This window comes from Dermochelys coriacea, chromosome 4 (assembly GCF_009764565.3).
Source record: "Dermochelys coriacea isolate rDerCor1 chromosome 4, rDerCor1.pri.v4, whole genome shotgun sequence".
NCBI lineage: Eukaryota > Metazoa > Chordata > Testudines > Dermochelyidae > Dermochelys > Dermochelys coriacea.
Window position 1 is genome coordinate 140,547,012 of NC_050071.1, and position 18,979 is coordinate 140,565,990.

General features: G+C 41.2%; 1 protein-coding gene across 1 annotated transcript in view; it reads right to left on the bottom strand.

Moving 5' to 3' along the window:
• ALMS1 (ALMS1 centrosome and basal body associated protein) overlaps window positions 1–18,979 on the bottom strand; it is a 117,213-nt gene that overhangs the window by 50,392 nt on the left and 47,842 nt on the right. Inside the window, exons 5-8 of the mRNA XM_043512794.1 lie at window positions 16,130–18,425; window positions 12,567–12,726; window positions 10,182–11,450; window positions 8,371–8,501 (exon numbers count right to left, since the gene is read on the bottom strand). Of these exons, the coding sequence (XP_043368729.1) occupies window positions 8,371–8,501; window positions 10,182–11,450; window positions 12,567–12,726; window positions 16,130–18,425 (3,856 nt within the window). The remainder of the gene's footprint in view (window positions 1–8,370; window positions 8,502–10,181; window positions 11,451–12,566; window positions 12,727–16,129; window positions 18,426–18,979) is intronic.

The following is an 18,979-nucleotide window of genomic DNA, read 5'->3' on the forward strand; positions in this document are numbered from 1 at the left end:
GGCTCCCCAGGACAATTGCATCAGACTTTCAAAGCATCATATGAAGTCAATGCTACTAGCTCATGACTCCCTGTTCATAGGTCACTTGGGAATGGAGAGGACATAGGAAAGACAAAAGAAAAATTTCTGTTGGCCCAATATTCAAAATGAGATGAGGGAATACTGCAAGACTTATGTCACAAGTGGAAAAAGCCTGTAGGTCTCTGCAAGGCTCCTTTGCATCCTTTACCTGTGATCAAAGCAGCATTTCACAGAGTTTGCTATGGATAACATAGGGCCCAGACCCAGGCCAACCCATAATGGAAAAAGATTGATATTAGTTGCCATAAATATAGAGGGAAGAATAGCATAAAATCCCTCCGTGGCAGCTGTACTAAATTGCCTAACCTGTAAGGGGTTAAACGGTTCAAATAACCTAGTTGGTACTTGACCAGCAGGACCAATGAGGAAAGAAGATGCTTTCAAACCTGGAGGGGAAGGATGTGTTTGTTGTTCTCTTTTGGTACAGAGGGAGAAGCCAAGCAGGTACAAGAGCTCCTGAAAGTATACCTGGAATAATCCATCTAAATCCACAGAAATTATAAGCAGGGCAAGGAAATGCATTAGATTATTTTTTGTTTTAGTTTTTTTCCTATGCTACAGTAGTTTTATTCCTGTTTTTGTAACTGTGAAGCTAAGCCCAGAGGGAAATCCTCTCTGTTTTAAATCTTTTTATTACCCTGTAAAGTTACCTTCCATCCTGATTTTGCAGGTGTGATTCTTTTACTTTATTATGAAGTTCTTCTTTTAAGAAGCTGATTGATTTCAATGTCCTGAAGACAAAGGGTCTGGTCTGTGCTCACACTGCTAAGGCAACTGGTTGACATATTATTCTCAAGCCTCCCCAGGAAAGGGGGTGAAGGTGCTTGGGGGGATATTTTTGGGGAGATAGGGATTCTAAGTGACCCTTCCCTGAATGTTTGTGTAAGTCACTTGGTGGTGGCAACAATACCTTCCAAGGAATTTGTGCCTTGGGGAAGTTTTAACCTAATCTGGTAGAATATAAATTTAGGGAGTCTTTCATGCAGGTCCCCACATCTGTACCCCAGAGTTTGGGGGAGGGGGAGAACCCTGACATTAACGGTTGTTGATTTTGCCACCTGGTATCCAGAAGCAGTTTCTCTGTCTAACTTGGAAGCTGAAACAGTGAGAATCAATCAATCACTGGAACAATTTACCAAGGGTCGTGGTGGATTCTCCATCACTGACAATAAAGTTATGCTCTAGGAATTATTTTGGTGAAGGTCTATTGCCTGCATTATACAGGTTAGACTAGATGCTCATATTAGTCCTTTCCGGCTTTAGAATCTATGAACAGCTGCTGAAGCACTGTTCTTCATATTCAGCAGGGTAGGTTTCCCAAAACAGAACTTATCAGATCAGGCATTAAATTTCATGTCCCAGCTACTTGGTGAATTATGGAGGGGTAAAACAGCTGACATCTGCCCCATATCGTTCAGAATAGAGTTTAGTTGAGAGGTTCAACAGGACCCTAAAATCTATGCTGAGAATGTATGTAAACAAAAGGGCAAATGACTGGGCTACGTTACCCTGTTTGCTTACCAGGAGGTGCCCCAAGAATCCACAGTGTTCATCCCATTTGACCTCCAGTGTGGGAGAAATGTCAGAGGTGCCCTGGGTCGAATTAGAGACTCAAAGGACGATAGCACGGAAATAGAAGGGAAACTGGTGGCTCAGTATATGCAGTGGTTATGGGAAGATTTAAAATTCATGAAGGGGATAGTGCAGCAAAACCTCACAAAAAAACAGGCAGGTCAGAAAGAATGCTACGATCGCAATACCTGTGTTCAGTCATTTCATGTGGGGGATTTGGTACTGGTGTTACTCCTTGTAATAAAGGACACATTGCAGACATGAGGTGGTATAAAGGGTTAAAGATGTTACTTACAACATACAAAGGCCCCAAAGCAGGGTTGCACCTCAAACTGTGCATATAAACCAGTTAAATGTGTATCACAAATATGAAGCCATTATAAACGTGATATGCAATGTAGAGGAGGACTTGAAGACAACTTATTGATTTGGTGACTGAATGCCATAGCGACACCGCACTAGAGAGCCCTGATCTCTATAAAGGGTTAACTTGGACTGAAAAATCAAGAGAGATTAAGGCTGTGCAGCAAAGTCACGAGCAGGTATTTTCCAGCAGGCCAAGCCTGAGTCAAAAAATGGTCCATAAGATTAACACTATAGAAGCAGAGCCTGCACTCAGCAGAGCATACCAGATGACTGGTAGAAGGCAGCAGGAGGTACATAAGGAGATAACAAGCATGCTGGAAACAGGAATAATTGCAGAGCCAAACAATCCCTGGGCATCTCCAGTCGTTATGGTTCCCAAAAATAATGGGTCTAAGATTTTTGTTGGTTATAGAAAGCTTCATGTGGTCACTGTTCCTAATGCACACTCTATGCCCAGAATCAATGACATGCTAGACCAGGGGTGGGCAAAATACGGCCTGCGGGCCGAATCAGGCCCGTCAGCCATTTTAATCTGGTCCTTGAGTTCCTGCTAGGGAACGGGGTCTGCGGCTTGCCCCACTCCAATGCTTCAGCCTGAGAGCAGGGTCGGAGAACACTCCACATGGCTACTGGAAGCAGAGGCATGTCCCTGCTTCTGCGCTCCAGCCAGGGAGCAGGGTTGGGGACCGCTCCACGTGGCTCCTGGAAGCAGCGGCATGGCCCCCCTCCGGATCCTATGCGTAGGGGCAGCCAGGGGGCTCCACTCTGCACACTGCCCCCACCCCAAGCGCTGCCCCCGCAGCTCCCATTGGCCGGGAACTGCAGCCAATGGGAGCTGCGGGGGTGGGCCTGCGGATGGGGCAGCATGCAGAGCCACCTGTCTGCTCCTCCACGTAGGAGCTGGAGAAGTGACATGCCGATGCTTCTGGGAGCCATTTGAGGTAAGCACTGCCCAGAGTCTCTCTCTGCGCCAGCCCAATCCCCCTCTTGCCCTCTGAACCCCTCGATCCCAGCCCAGAGCACCCTCCTGCACTCCAAACCCCTCATTACCAGCCCCAGCCCAGAGCCCACACCCCAACCTCATGCCCCAGCCCTGATCCCCTTCCCTCCTACCAAACCCCTCAGTCCCAGCCCGGAGAACCCTCCTATACCCCAAACTCCTCCTCCCTAGCCCCACCCCAGAGCCCACATCCCCAACCAGAGTCTTCACCCCCTCCCACATCCTAACCCCAATTTTGTGAGCATTCATGGCCGACCATACAATTTCTATTCCCAGATGTGGCTCTCAGGCCAAAAAGTTTGCCAACTCCTGTGCTACACAGGGCAAAGTTCCTGAGCACCATGGATTTAGCAAAAGAGTACTGGAATATTCCCTTACATAGTGAAGGGCAGAAAATAAAAACACCTCCATGATCAATTCTAAACTCAAAAAGTCCCAAGTGTTGCCCTTTGGGTTAATTAATGCAGGAGCCAAATTTCAGAGGCTTATTAACCAGATGTTAGCTGGGTCCAGGATTTTGCTTTAGTCTACATAGATGACATTGCCATCTTCTGGACAGATTATAAAAACCACTTGGGATTGTCCTGAAGAAGGTCAAAGATGCAGATCTTACAGTCAAAATGTAACGTAAGAGCAGTCAAAGTCCCTTACCTTGGTCACTGCGTAGGATGGGGCCAAATTTGCCAGAATCTGTTGAAAGTGGAATCCATTGTTGTGACATTTCCCAGGGTATCCAGGATTGTAAGGCACCTTGCTACCACCTGCCCTCAGAGTGAGGAAGTCTTGTTTGTGCCTACTGGAGATCAGCTCCCTGACTCCACCAACCACGGGAAACACACATACTCCACTCCCAACATATACAAGCTCCAATATCCCTCTGCAGGTTACCGATAGGCACACTCCAATCCCCGAACATTCCCTGGAGTATCCAGACCCTGCTCCACTGGACACTCACAGTATTCACAGATTCACTGCTTCCAGAGAAGCAGTACACTCCAGCTTACCAGCTTCATATCAGATCACCACTCCATTTTACACACAGCATTTATATATGTTTATAGTGAAAACAAGGAAAAATGTATTCAACAAAGAGAAGAGATTCAAATGATAGCAAATAAAAATACTGAAAACAAATCATAGACTATCATGTAATCATAGGATATCAGGGTTGGAAGGGACCTCAGGAGGTCATCTAGTCCAACCCCCTGCTCAAAGCAGGACCAATCCCCATCTAAATCATCCCAGCCAGGGCTTTGTCAAGCCTGACCTTAAAAACCTCTAAGGATGGAGATTCCACCACCTCCCTAGGTAATGCATTCCAGTGCTTCACCACCCTCCTAGTGAAAAAGTTTTTCCTAATATCCAATGATTACATATAAAATAAAATCATAACATGCATTCTATAACCTAGACTTATTTAACTAGATACTTTTATGTCACATCAAGCAAACTTAACTCTAAAGTTCTTCCAACATTTTTCAGCCCGGCCTGGCTATGATCCTTTTTTCATATGAGAGAATATGCTTCCAGCTTTTCACGTAGGTAAAGAATACTGCGCATCTCTTCAAAACCTCAGATATATCAAAACAATCTCTGATCCTCATTCATAAGCTGGACACACTCCTGCAGTGTGTTCCTTCCTGTAGATTTCACCATCACTTGTCGATTTTGCAGTCTTGGTTAGCTAATGACTCCATATGCAAACAGACATACCTTGTGCAACACACAATGACCACTCAGAGAAACAAGCCTCTACCTGAACGGATGCCTGAACAGAACCTGTCTGAGGCATGTCACCACCTGGCATTACATGTTCTTTTCCAACAGGAGGTAACAGATGCTTCTATCTCTGTTTAGACACGAGAGTATTGTATATTGTATGCCTCAAAAAAGGATGCCTATTTGCATACTGAAACAGATATCAGTCAAAAGATTGTGAAATCTACAAGACAAAAATCTACAGGGAATAAAATATATCAGTTCGTGAGGGGGAGAATGGGTGTCTGGTTTATGACTAAAATCAAAGGATTAGGCTGGTATGTCAGGGAATGCAAAGAAACTCAGGATTCTTCACCTGTGGAGGTGACAGCATATTGCATCTCATGAAAGAAGGGTCACAGCCAGCCTAGTTGTAAAGCACTGGTGAGCAATACTTTAGACATGAAAGTAGCTTGTTAATTAAGTCTAGGTTCTAGAATGCATGTTATGATTTTATTTCATATGTAGCCATTTGTTTCCAATACTACTACTTGATAATACTTGAATCTCTGATCTGTTACATAAGCTTATACTTCATTTCTCTGTAAACATATATAACTGGTGTGTGTTAAGCAAACCAGTGATCTGAGGTGTACCTGGTGTTTCTTTGGAAGCAGCAGATCTGTGAATACTGAGAGTGTCCAGTGCAACAGGGGCTGGACGTTCGAGGGAGATGCTTGCAAGGCTCGGTGGTTTGTTAATTGTGCTAACCTGCAGAGAAACAGTGGGGCCTTTAGAGACCTAGGGTGAAGTGCTCGTGTTGCCCATGGAGTTGGGGCATGGACAAGGCTTCCTCACTCTAAAGGCAGGTGGTAACAAGATGCCTCAAAACCTTGCGTACCCCCAGGAAGCATCACAGGAGCCAGCAACAATTGCAGTGCCTGCCTTTTCCTAAGCACAGAGTCTGTTTCCTATTACCATCACTTGGGGCACAAGCCACAGCAAAGTGTTTGGGAGGATGCAAAGCCATGGTCTCCCTTCTTGAGTCTCTCCCTGCCTTGGTCGGAGTTGCATGCACATAATACTCTTAAAGGATGGTACAAGAATGTACATTCTCCCGGCATGCTGGGGAGCTCCAGGTTGCTTTATGACTCTCTGAGCTCTCCCTAGGACAGGGAAGCTCTGTACCATCCTCAACTCAGGACCTTGCTTTTAAAGCACAATCTGGCTTAGCAACAGGAGTTTTAGACAGTTTTAGCTGTAGTGAATATTTATTGCCGAATTGTAAACATCCACTTACAAAGCTTTGCAATGGGAATATTCATATAATGAAAGTAAATCTAGAAGAAGAAATTCAGAACAGGCACATTCTTCTATCTCTAGATATTTTATGCTTTCTAGGTTCCATATACCCTTCCTGCAAACCTTCAGTTTTTCCTATAACCACCATTATCTTTTTAAAGAACCCGTTTCTACTTCTCTTTCGCAACCTTCTCTCTACACTGGTTTCTCCATTTCAAAATCAACCTGAATGTATTTCTCAGTGTAAAAAAGAGCAACAGTACCTATGACAAAGTAGCAGAGGTTCAGACTTCAGGGAACGAGGTGCCTACTTCCAGTTGTGTCATGGAGTGAATATGACATTATTAGATGTATAGATCAAATGTACAGCTGTGCAAAAAAAAACCCACCCCCCCACCCCCACAAACTGCAGCATTGTTGAAGCCAGTGAGGAAACATCACTGCTCTAAAACTGCAGAAAGAAAGAAAAAAAAAAAAAACCACCAACCCCAAAACCTGCTGTTTTCCCCAACATTTTCACACTTAAAAACTGCTTGTAAACTGCTTGTGAGCCCCCTTGCCCAGTCAGAGTTACATCTTGGCAAGATGAGAGTCTGAAGAAAATATAAGCGGGAAAATCATTGCACATTCCTTCCCACAATAGGTTACTCATGATCTTATGGAGGTATGCAAATATCCAGTGAGAACACTGTTAATATGAAATCTAGTAAATTTCACAAAGTAAGCTGAAAGTTCCAGGCACGACACCTGCCTGACTCTCCATGACAATTTCTGTTGTTTACAATCATGCTGTCTTTTTTTTTTTTAAACAAACTATTTCTCTTTTATCTGTTGCTGTATGAAGGATCCACACAAACGATAGGGGAAACAAGCTGATTGAATATAAGTGAAAGCACTGAAACTGACTGTACAGAGTGCAGCCAAATGCATCAAGTAAAAAGTACAGAAAATATCTGGTCTTTCGGATCTGTCAGTTACAGTAGGCTTAGGTGTTACCTGAAATGCCAGATAATTTTCAGAGAGAACTGTGATTTAAAAAACAAAAAACTACACTGTTATTCTATGCCAGTGTTTTAGGCCACATTTGAGCAAAGCACTTTTTTACTTAAGTACTTTGCTGAATCAGCACCTTGAAGAAATCAACCTAATACTTCTAGTTTTGGACTTATGTATGGTAGTAAACAGATATTTTATCATCCATCCATTTGCTCCCTCTGATAATTTGGACATCTGCACGATTCCCCTCAACCTTTGTTTAAGGCACAGAGGTCTCTTTCCTCTGTATTTATGAGAAAGTCTGGAATTTTATTTCTTCATGTTCTCCATACAAGGTTTATATCAAAATCAGAAAAACTTCGAGAGTTACCAGAGAAACAAGCGTTTCCAAGTTACTGTTCCCTGCATCATCCCCATTGTTAATAGTTAATGAACCACAGAACACACAGATAATATTATCCATGACATTCTTTAGTTTAGGACACAATCAATTATTTTTATATTAGCTGTGTGATTTCCCCCCCGCCCCCAGCTCCCTTTTCCACTGGAGATCTCAGGCCCAGGAAAATTTTTCAGAAAGCAGAATAAGGTAACTGTCGCTACGCCTTTGTGGTCTACTAAAAGATGTAAGCTTTTCTCAGGGAGATAGCAAGTGAGGGACAAGTCATCAGCACAGATTCAAATTAAAGTTTTTTGTGCTCACCTCAAAGGCTGTCATCAATTCTGCCCCTCCCTACTTGTCATTTATTGTCGATTCCCGTATCAACCTGGTCTTCTCCATTCTGCCAACAAGCAAACCTCACCAACCCATTTATTAGCTTTTCAAACAAATATCTCCATACTTTCACCCATTCTGCCCTTTTTGCTTGCAAACTTTCCATTAAATGATCCATCAAGATTTCAGACACAGAGGCAGCCACTCATAGTTCCAAGTTCCTCATGGCATAGCTAACACTAGTTCAGACAAATGCTGAAAACAAATAGAAATTCAAGGGCAGATTGGAGACAATATACTCTGTCAAGCTTACTCATCAATTCCACTCAGGATGCAGTATACAGAAATATATGAATCAGAAATGTTCTGAACAGAATATACAGCAGTGAGAGTTCAGTAAATGGCAAGTTATCATCAAATTTATCATACTATTTCCTGTACATTTCAAGCTACATGGAGAATTATATTTCATTAAATGTCACCAACACTTATATGGTAAATCATCATTGGTGGTGAGATATCACTGTAAAATACACTGAGTCAGTGGATATAAGACAATCACCACACCAAAATAAAAAATCTCTAGCATTTGTCCCCTTCCAGAATTTCCCCTAAATTAGCTTTATCATCTCCTTTATACCTTGGCTAACACAGACTTCCTGGCACTCAGAAGCAGCTCCGTCTTGATCTCGTCTATTCTCTGCCTGTCCTCTTCATTCAGATCTGACACAGAACCCTGAGGCTGGCTAGTCAGCTTCATCTTCACCCATGCTGTGAACATAAAACAGAGAGCCAATCCCTTTATGAAGCCATTTTAATTTTACAGAGAGAAGTGTGCTATACACTAATCATCAGAATTGGGTGGGAACATACATTAGTATCAGAAATACCATACAAGATAGAATGACTAGGAATAGGACTAAATTTAAATTGACTATTATGACACCTTCTAATGACAGTGAGTGAGAACCTACCTGAATGATGCACTTGTAAAGGTGCAGGTACTGTCCGAGCACTCCCTTGCAACCTAATGTGTTGCTGCAGCTGGGCCCCACCTGTAATTTTCCCAAGTGGAGTAGCAATAGCTTCCACTTTAACAACCCAGAGGAAGGAGAAGCCAACATACATTAAGTACATTTTAATATGGCTTCAGGGCAGGTATCATTACAACAAATAGTTCTCAATCCAGGAATCACCACAACAATAAATTCATCAAGCCCAGGTTCAGGGCTCCCAATCTCATAGTACACACCCAAGTCTCAGAATCAAGCCAAGTCATCAGAATTGGCTCCAGGCGCCTCAGGGAGCAACTGCCACCCAGTGCAGCCTTCCTGGCTTCTTCTCCCCTCTTTCCTCCAGCTCTACTTCCTGTTTATATAACTCAGCCCCTAGGCCAAGGCAGGGTCTTGTTATTTATCCCCAGGCTGCAGGCTCCTGTCTATCCCTTTAAGGGATATCAACCTTTTTCAAAAACACTTTCTCATGTACTCACTGCCTAATGCTCATATCACAATCATCTCTAGATCCAGAGTCAAGTAACATTTTCCTACCAAATGTCTTAACCTAGGACAGCAAGAATATCTATTTACACAAACAGAAAACAGGCATATGAGATAGCTTCCTTTAAAGATACACAGAATCAACAACCATGTTAAGAGTTTAAATCACAAGTTAAGTTGATCCAGCCCAATGGTCTAGTATCAACAATTTGGTGCTGTCTATGAATTATTTTGACTCTTACGTATTCAAGGGTAATTATCTCAATTTCCAGGAAGGAGGCGAGGAAGGGGAAGTCTCTAACTTAAAACTACATTAAAAGTAACCTCAATAGCAAATGTGTGACTATTTTCAACTGGTTTTGGAAGACCACCTTCCTCTATAGTTTACTAATATGGCATTTTTACCTGGCAAATTCAGTGTTTTAATTACATGGAGTTTTGCATATAATTTTAAATCCACATAATACTACAGTTTATTCTAAGATGGGACAGAGTGCAAAGCTATTAATCTGCAAGAAGACTGCAGATAAAAAGCTCTGGACACAAGTCTCACGAACCCACAGGGCAGAGTTGATGCAAGCTTCCCCATATCATTGTACCAGTATAACTCAATCCTTATCTGGAATGGCCTTTCTAGGTGTGAAAAAGTAATAGTCTTCATAGCCATTCAGTCCTTCGCCTCTCTGACCAGACAGCCAACAAGGGTGCCAATTAGTGCAAATTGTGATAAGGATACCTGAATCTCAGAGGGTAAAGATTCAGTCACCATCACCAATGCCTAATTCAAAATGGTGACACCAACATGGAAGGCTCCATATATCCCATTACCAATCTGCTGCATCCCAAAAGAATTTTTAAAGCAGCCTCTATTATATTCATGAAAGTAGGATTCAGTGTTCTCATGTCTTGCGTAAAACCCCTCAGTCATTTTAGATAGTGATTTGCTTCTTACCACGAGCTTTTCTCTCCTCTTCCTCCGCACTTTTTAGTATTTGTGTTGCATGTAGCACAGGAGATTCATTTTTCAGAAGACTTTTGACACGTGCAGCTAGTGAATCTACACTGCTACTATCATCGCTCTCTCGAATGCCATCTCCCTCTTCGCTGCCAGCCACACAAGTTTTAGTTTTAGTCAAGGCATGCTGAAAATCCCCAAGGTCACTGGTGATGCTGCCTAAGGGCTCCGTGGCAGAAGGATTCCGCAGTTCTAAAACCCTTTCAATGCTTGATTTACTACTTGTACTACTCTTTGTAAGAGCCATGAGAGCAGTCAGGTTTTTATCTACTGTTGCACTACTGCAACCCTCCGGTTCTGACCTCCCTATGGATTTTGTTACCCCACACGCTTCCATAGCTCCCTGCTGTGTTCGTCTAGTCAACTCTTCCACAATTTCTTCCTTGGTGGGTAAATCAATAGCATGAGAGCTTTCCCATTTTAAACTGCGCCTGTGGGAATTCAGAGTCTTCATTAGTGAACTATCTTCTTGCATGCTTCTTCTGGTCAAGGACTTATCCCATGATAATATTCTCTGAAGTGCTGGACTGATCTCCTTTGCTAATCTGGAATCTTCAGAACCATCCTTTTCAATTGGCACTGATGAAAAGTCGCTGACTTCTTGGAAAGGGGCAACGGAAGGGACAGGATCAAACTGAGTCAGAGCTATATTTTCTGCCTCTGCTAAAAGTTTCTGGATCTCTTTCAATGTGTTGGATCCAATCAAGGAATCATTTCCTTGATCCTTATTTAAATCATTAACTGAGGCATCTACATTTGAAGACAGTGGTTCTCCACTGACATCCATTTCATCTGCATCTCCAGCTAAAGGACTAGCGGACAACTTCTCTAGTCTGAGGCCAGTATCCCTAGACTCAAATTTATCTATCAGCTTTTGAACATGTTTTGAAACAAGAGTGTGACCCTCTTCAAAGTCAGAGCCAGCTGGAAATGTATGCAGTATCTGGCTCAGTTCAACAGATTTTGAGACAGCCGAAGATTCTGAGCTGCTTTTGGTAGTGTGTGCAGCAGGCAGCTCCAGTTGATGGTAGGCAATACTGCATTGACTCAGTGGTTTGTCTTTGGAAGATCTTGAGAACTGAAGTGAGAGCTCAGTGGGTAATGGAGTATCAGGGCCAGCTTCTGAACCCATTGGTATAGACATGCTGAGTGTGGAAGCACCAGAGTTAAAGCTTATCTGCGTAATGTCAAATGTAGACAGAGAACCTGGGGAGGGGGAAAAAAAGATTAATTAAGGGTTATGGGAAACATTCACTTCAGTGTAGAATATCTGCCTTGTTCCAAAGGCCTCCTAAAAATGATTATTCTAGAAAATATGTAAGAACCTATATAAGAAAATATACAAGAATATGGCTTCTAGTAAAAATGTTTATGATCACAGTTTACTGAAATAAAGCCTTTTGATCATTTCGTACAAACTTCTAGGATTTATGTAAACTAAGAAAACTTTCAAATAACTAGAAACATTATGAACCTAAATGTCTAAGTGCTGAGATATTCTAATTCAATGTGTATTCTTTGCACAGCAATAAAATGAGAGTACTCATCAGATCTGAAATCCTAAGGATATGTAGAGAAACATTCATGATACTTTAAAATATAAAGTAAAATAAAAACAGAGTGCCTGATTGGTATATGCCTGGGAGAGAGTTGCATCCAGCCACCTGGGCTCAGAAAGGCCAATCAACTCAATGCAGAGACTCCTGGGAAGATAAGCAGTAGTGACCTTCAAGGAGTTGGTCGGAAGAGTATTAGCTGTAAAGAGATTGCAAGACTGCTCTCCTGAATTGGGTATGAGATCTGGATGCCAGATCAAGGAGGAAATGTTGCATAAAGACTTATGCAGTTCTCTAACCAGCAGCAATGTATATTTCAACAAACAATTCACTGTGAAGGCATGCTATGGAAGTTGCCATAGATCTAGTTGAATGTGCTTTCATTTGCCCCACCTACTAGGTCATAGATTCATGTATTTATTAGTCCTGAACAATTTTTGTTTTGAGGTGGACTCACTCCTGGCTATATCCCCAATTTTGGGCCTCTGGATTGGTTGTATTTAGATAACTGGGTATGACTGTCTACCTGTACCCTGGTCACATATTGCACCCGAGAAACTAAAGAAAGAGAGAAACAAAGATACACTTTTCCCCATTATGAAAATATCCTTGTAACACTTTTTTGAACAGCTCTACTTTCAAAACTACTGGAGGCAGAAAGCTGGTAACTGGCATGGAAACACCCCTCACTGAGGAGAAATAAGCAAGTGCATGAAGTGTTCTGTTCTCTAAGATTTTTGCAGCATGCCTCTGCCTTTCCCCATACCTTCAGATAGCTGGACATGCTTTGTTAAGGTGTCAGTGGATTCCTTCAATGTTCTGAGCTCTGATGGGGAAAATTCAACCTCCCTGATTGGTCCTCTGGGTACAAATGGAGTCTGTATAGCTGAAGGTGACTGATCAATGCCAAGATTATGAAGATACATCTGACACAAAGGGGGGACATGGAACAAAGAAAGCAATAAATATATATGGTATTATTATAAAGGAACTCAGATTTTAACCTACCCCAACCACCATCTCCAAAACACAGAGTTTTTATTTTCAACATCCCCCTACCCTTGAAAAGTTTATTTCAACCTGTTCTCCAGCAGATATACCAACAGCAAACCAAGACCATTGGATTTATTACACATCAAGCCATCCCTCCACTTGGTATTAATTTTAGGCCTCCTTCCCTTGATACCATTCCTTTAAAATGGTTACTAATTAAAATCTGGAAGGAAAAAATGAGACTTTGGTTTAATAGCCCTGTCTATCAAAATGAGAACATGGCACAAGGGAACATACCGTCCTCCTGTCCAAAAAATACCTTAAAACTTGGGCTGGGCATCAGGAAAAATTCCTTAACATTTAAGGCCAATTACACCATGGGACAGTCTCCAAAGGAAAGTGATGGAAGCCCCATTGCTGGAACTGTTTAAATATCTTATTGGACAAAGCAGTTGTGAAAGCATTATATGGTACAAGCCTGCACTGGCAACAAAATACCTCCTTTTGTTTGTTTTAAGCCTGCTGTTTATTAATTTCATTTGGTGACCCCTAGTTCTTGTGTGTTGTGAGGAGTAAACAACAACACTTCCTCATTTATTTTCTCCAAACTAGTCATAATTTTATTGATCTCTATCCTATCCCCCCTTACTCGTCTCTTTTCCAAGCTGAAAAGTCCTAGTCTTATTAATCTTTCCTCACATGGAAGCTGTTCCATACCCTTAGTAATTTTTGTTGCCACTTTCTGTACCTTTTCCAAAATATCTTTTTTGAGATAGGGAGACCACATCTGCATGCAGTATTCAAGATGTGGGTGTATCATGGATTTATTTAAAGGTAATATGATATTTTCTGTTCTATTATCTCTTTCTTTCTTCATGATGTTCTTATGTTATGATGTTCTTACGTTCTGTCCCTACTAAACAAGAACAATTTGAATCTAAAGAGAGCACTTGAGATGATAACCTCATTTTTAAATCGAACTAGCAGCATGCCTGTTGTGATTGCTGGAAAGTTTTTTCAAGATCATCACTTGGATTTGTTCTTTAGAAAATACAAAAGCTTTTTGAAGAAACTGTTGGGGTTTTTTATTAAAACTTTTTGTAAATCTGTTGACTTGATATTTCACATTTGTCTAATCCCTTGTCTGCAGCTCTACACCATTCTGAGTGATTTTATCAGATCAGTGACTCATGAAGAGTCAGATTTACCTTAAGTAACTTCTTCCCCTTCTCACACTGAATTCAAATTGGAGAGGAACTGACCAATTCTCTTCCCTAGTCAACCTAAAGATTAGAGGAGAAATCAAGTTGCCTTGTCACTCCAGCTCCTACCCCAAATAAAGGGAGAAAAGAAAAAGCAAATATTCTGAATATGCTACTATAACATGGATTCAAGGGACCTCCCCAGATCAGCTCGGAAAATGATTCCCCCTCTCTCACAAAAAGAAAAGGAGTACTTGTGGCACCTTAGAGACTAACAAATTTATTAGACCAAGTACTCCTTTTCTTTTTGCGAATACAGACTAACACGGCTGCTACTCTGAAACCCCTCTCTCACAAAGTCTGCAACACCAGTGAAGACACTTGCCAGTTAAGCGAAGCTTTATCTGATTCCTTCTCATAAGAACGGTTTAAATTTCGCCTCATCTGTATTATACATTCTGCACTGGCTGGGGAATGAACGAAATGACCTTATAGATCTTTTCCATCTCTATTTCTATTATTGTATTACAGACATACATATTAATAGCCAAATGCATGATCAAACTTCCTGAGTCCTGTCAGTGATTTATGAGAAGAGAATTCCTCAAAACAAATATTGAAGGGGAAATGCTAATTCTATTTATAACAGAGATAGTTTGTAGTCTCTAATTCTTACCTTTAATAAATTTCACACATCTTTCTTTCAATATTTATCTTCCTAGGCAACTGAGAATAGCTTTATATGCACACAGAAGCTGTTCTGAGATTATTTTCCCGATGTAAATTTCAAGGAATTTTCAAGGAAAATAAGAGTAAAAGTCTAATTCCAAAGACTAAATTGTTATTATAGAAATCATTTTGCAAGAAGAGGAGCCACTTATTCTGAATTATAAAGTCCATCATTAACATACATCTGCATTTAATTTTCACTAACACTTATCAGCTATCAGCAAAGGCAAGTGTTAACATGGCTGCCACCTAATCTGGCAGCCATTCTATATCTAGCAACTCTGAAAAAAGGGAGGGGAGACTGGATTAGCAAAATAAGTTCCCATTGGTCTTTATGTAAGGAACTGTGGGCAGAATGGCTCATTTTTTTTTGTATGTGTTTATTAATCATCAGCTGTTTAAGACTTTTACACTGGGGCAAACTTAAAAAGAAATAATATTTATAGAAGAAGCCATCTGCTTCACCAGGAATTTTCTGTGTTGCTTTTGCTATTATTGAAGATGTGTGGGTGTGAGAAAAGTTCTCTCTCTTGCATCCTAGCTTTTCCCCAGGGTCTGTGGTGGAATCAAAACCTGACATCTGGGACATCACAGTCTGCTTACGTGGAAGAGACTAGAAGGTCATAAATGGCTTGCCGATGCACTGCAAACAGAAATTCTAGCATCTTGTCCTTTATTTCAAGGCTCTGCTTCACTCAACCCCAACCTATATCACTGACCTTGTCTCCTTTTGCTTTTATCCTTACCTTCTACATTCAGCCACTGTCACCAGCCTTTACACGCCATTTATATCTCCTTTTCCCACTCCTGCCTCCATGCTACCCTCTACACATGGAGCATCCTCCCTAAACCCATTGCCCAGGCATTTCCACTGTCTTGTTGAAATAAACCCTAAAAGTGTATTACTTCCAGATCAACAACGAGTAATTAAAATACTGATTCAACGTTATGGGACAAATTCACTAATGCCATAAACATACAACTCCATTTCGATGGTGCCATGGCCATGTTAGTCAGTAATAAATTTTACCCTGACTGCAGAAAGAGTGTAAGAAAACACTGTAGGAGAAAGCGGGTTTAGAAGATTTTAGCAGTATATATTTTAAAGTTATCTTCAGTGAAGGAGTCCTTTAAAATTACTTGGCTCAGTTAGCTAATATGATTTAGTTTCTAAATAAGTTAACAACTAAGCTGAAGAAGTCTGTAGCTGTGGCACCAAATATTCTTACCACACATGGGATATTAAAAGCTTCTATAACTACACCAGTCTCTCCATATAATGGGCCCTTTCTTGTGATGTTCCAAGCACCTTCAACTCCTATTGCTTTTAACACAAGTTGAGGCCGCTCAGTCTTACTATGATTAAACCTAAAGATAAGTGGCAAAATTACAAGCAATATCTTACCGGTATTCTTTCTTCAATATTTATGTCTTTTTTATCTGGAGTTTTCAAAGTAGGAGCCAAGAAAGGAATGACATTATCCCCTTCTAAATTGGTGAAAAAATCCCTGGCAACTACTGAAGAAGAGTTTGCAGAGGTCAAGTCAACATGGCTACTTGCCTGTGAACTAGCCAGGAGGTTTAAGCTATCTGAAGAAACGTCATTGAAATGATCCATATTGATCTGGCTAGTAGAGAGTTCTGGATCATGTGACTGTCTGGTATTATTTTCAAGACCATTGTGTTTCTCTTGCCCATCACTTGGATAGCATTCCTCCTCTCTGAGAAGTTGAGCAACCCTTTCACTGGAAATGAAGACTTTTTGATCTGAATTTTGTCCTATGCTATTATTGTCGTCGTCATCACCACCACTGGACCCAGTAGTGACAAGAAGAGCTGTAAACTGTGGGGTTATGGAGTCTCCTAACTGAGCACCACTTTCTCTAATTTCAGGCATTCCAGAAACTCTGCTCTTGTCTTCTGTAGGCTGAACAACTTCATCTGGGTTTGTTGCCTGAACAACTTCAATCTGTGAAGCTTCTTTGCTGATAACATGTACTGAGTTGTCAGACTGAGACCTGGTAAGTGGTGAAGCATGTGCTGACCTTTTATCACAGTAATGCAGACTGGTCATTGAACCTGTCCCGCCAAAGGGTGCAGCTAAACCACTCTTGAGGTTACCACTGCTGCTGCTCTGCTTTGAAAAAATATGATTTAAGGAATCAGCAATTGCACTGTAGGCTTTCTTCCTTGGAGAAACTCCACTCAAGCCACATAAAGCCAAAGCATCAGGTATCTTCTCCATTGGCTGGTTCACGTTCCAAGCTCCTACCTTTTCCATGAAATTAAAGGTAGGGAGAGACTGGATTCTTCCAGTACAAGGATACACTGTTCTTAAGGACTCACAACTTTCACTGTTTATCTCCTGTCCACTCCGGAATGCATGATGCTTCTCAGCAGAAGAAACAAGTGTATTTGTAGATGAGTTCCTAGAAGTTTCTTCATTTAAACAAGCAAGAGAAGCCTGAAGATTTGATTTGATAGGAAGGGGCTTACCAGGTACTTCCTGCTTCTCACTTCTGCTTACAAATATCCCCGGGGTGGACTGATAGATTGGTTGAGCTAAATGTCCAAAGAATGAACCATCATCTACAGGAAGACTAAATAAAGGTGAAATGCCTGTATTTTTATGTCCCCTTTCTATGGTGAAGTCTGAAAGAGTTAATTCACTTCTGTTAACTCCAGACGGGATTTCCACAACAGTATTCTTCTCACTGCATGTTCCACCAGATTCTACACTAGCTGTGACTGGCTGGTCAGATGCGCTGTTCTTGACACTAGTTTTGGACATAGCAGAGAGAGGCTCCTCTTCCTGTTTCCCAGACATTTTAGAAAACAGTTGTTTTTGCTGCTCATCTAGAATGGTTCCCAGGGGCTCCATGGTAACACCAGAGAACCACAATCTGCCAGAGTCATTCAAATCTGAACTATGTCCCTTGGACAACATGAACATTTCTGAAGGCTTTGCAGAAAACACATCTGGGGCATTGGAATTTTTAAAAGGTTCTCTCCTCAAGACATCAGAAAACATATTGGAGGAGTCAAGCTCAGGAACACACTTTTCTTCTTCCAGCTTCTGATGTGATTCTCTTACAAACACTTCTGACTCCCTGTCAGAAAGCTCAATATTTCCTACTCGCTGCATTGTTTTGTTTTTCCCTGGGTCCCTAGCTGATAAGCTCTTGCATGAAGAGCTTTCTGAAGATGAAAACCCCCCATGGCTCGATAATCCTATTTCTTTTTCCAGAAGCTCAAGGAGGAGAGGAGCTGGTACATTGCTGTCTAAAAAGAAGTTATCATTATTTTCAAAACCACTAGTGGCTTCCTTTGCAGCAAATACTTCTGGAGGCTGCAGTGTTTCTGGCTTGTTTAGCAGCATTTTTCTATTTGAGTCTGTTAAATTTTCATCTCTATTAGGGATTAAAGACTTGTTAATATCAAGTTTACAATTTTGATCTTCAGTCTTCTCCTTCCTCTCCACAGGTATCTGTCCAGAAAGACAAACGGGGTGCTGAGACAAATAGCTGGTGCAGCTGACATCACAAGGTTCTACAGTGCTGACTGCAAGTGGGTGCTCGGACAGGGTCAAGCAGCCACTGACTAAGTCTGAAGGTATTTTGGTGGCTGCCAGCTGCACAGCTTCACTGATCTGCAAAGGCTTTGAATGTTGCTCAGAAGCATCAGAAACATCAGGGGTTCCTCTGGAAGAGAAAAGAAAAGAATGTTTCTCTGGTAACATTTATTTTCAACACCAACATTTTCTGCCTAAAAGAAACAAGCTTAAAGGTGGAACTTCTACATGAGAGCAAACTACTAGGATTTAGCAACACATACATCTGAAGGTATTACTCAAATAGATCAAACAGATATTTTAAATCCTTAAAAACAGGGTAATTTACATTAAAAAAAATGATTACTATATCCCTATAAATAATGGTTTGGAAATATAACTACTATGGTTCTACTACTCTGAAACCTGTTACTATGGTTCTAATGAGCATGTCAATGTTTTCCACCAGTTAGGACCTTCTAACTCTCTTTGTATTCATAGGTCTCATTTTTGTTAATAGTTAAAAAATGTGACAATTATATATTGTTTAGAAATGAATACCCTACACACTATTTGTTTTAAAAATCTTCCATTATTTTTTAACGAGGATATAAAATAGGCCAGGCCTGAAATGAACACCAGGGGTTGCAATAGTTAGGAGACTTCCACAGATTTCTTACATTTTTGTCTTCATCCTGAATTATT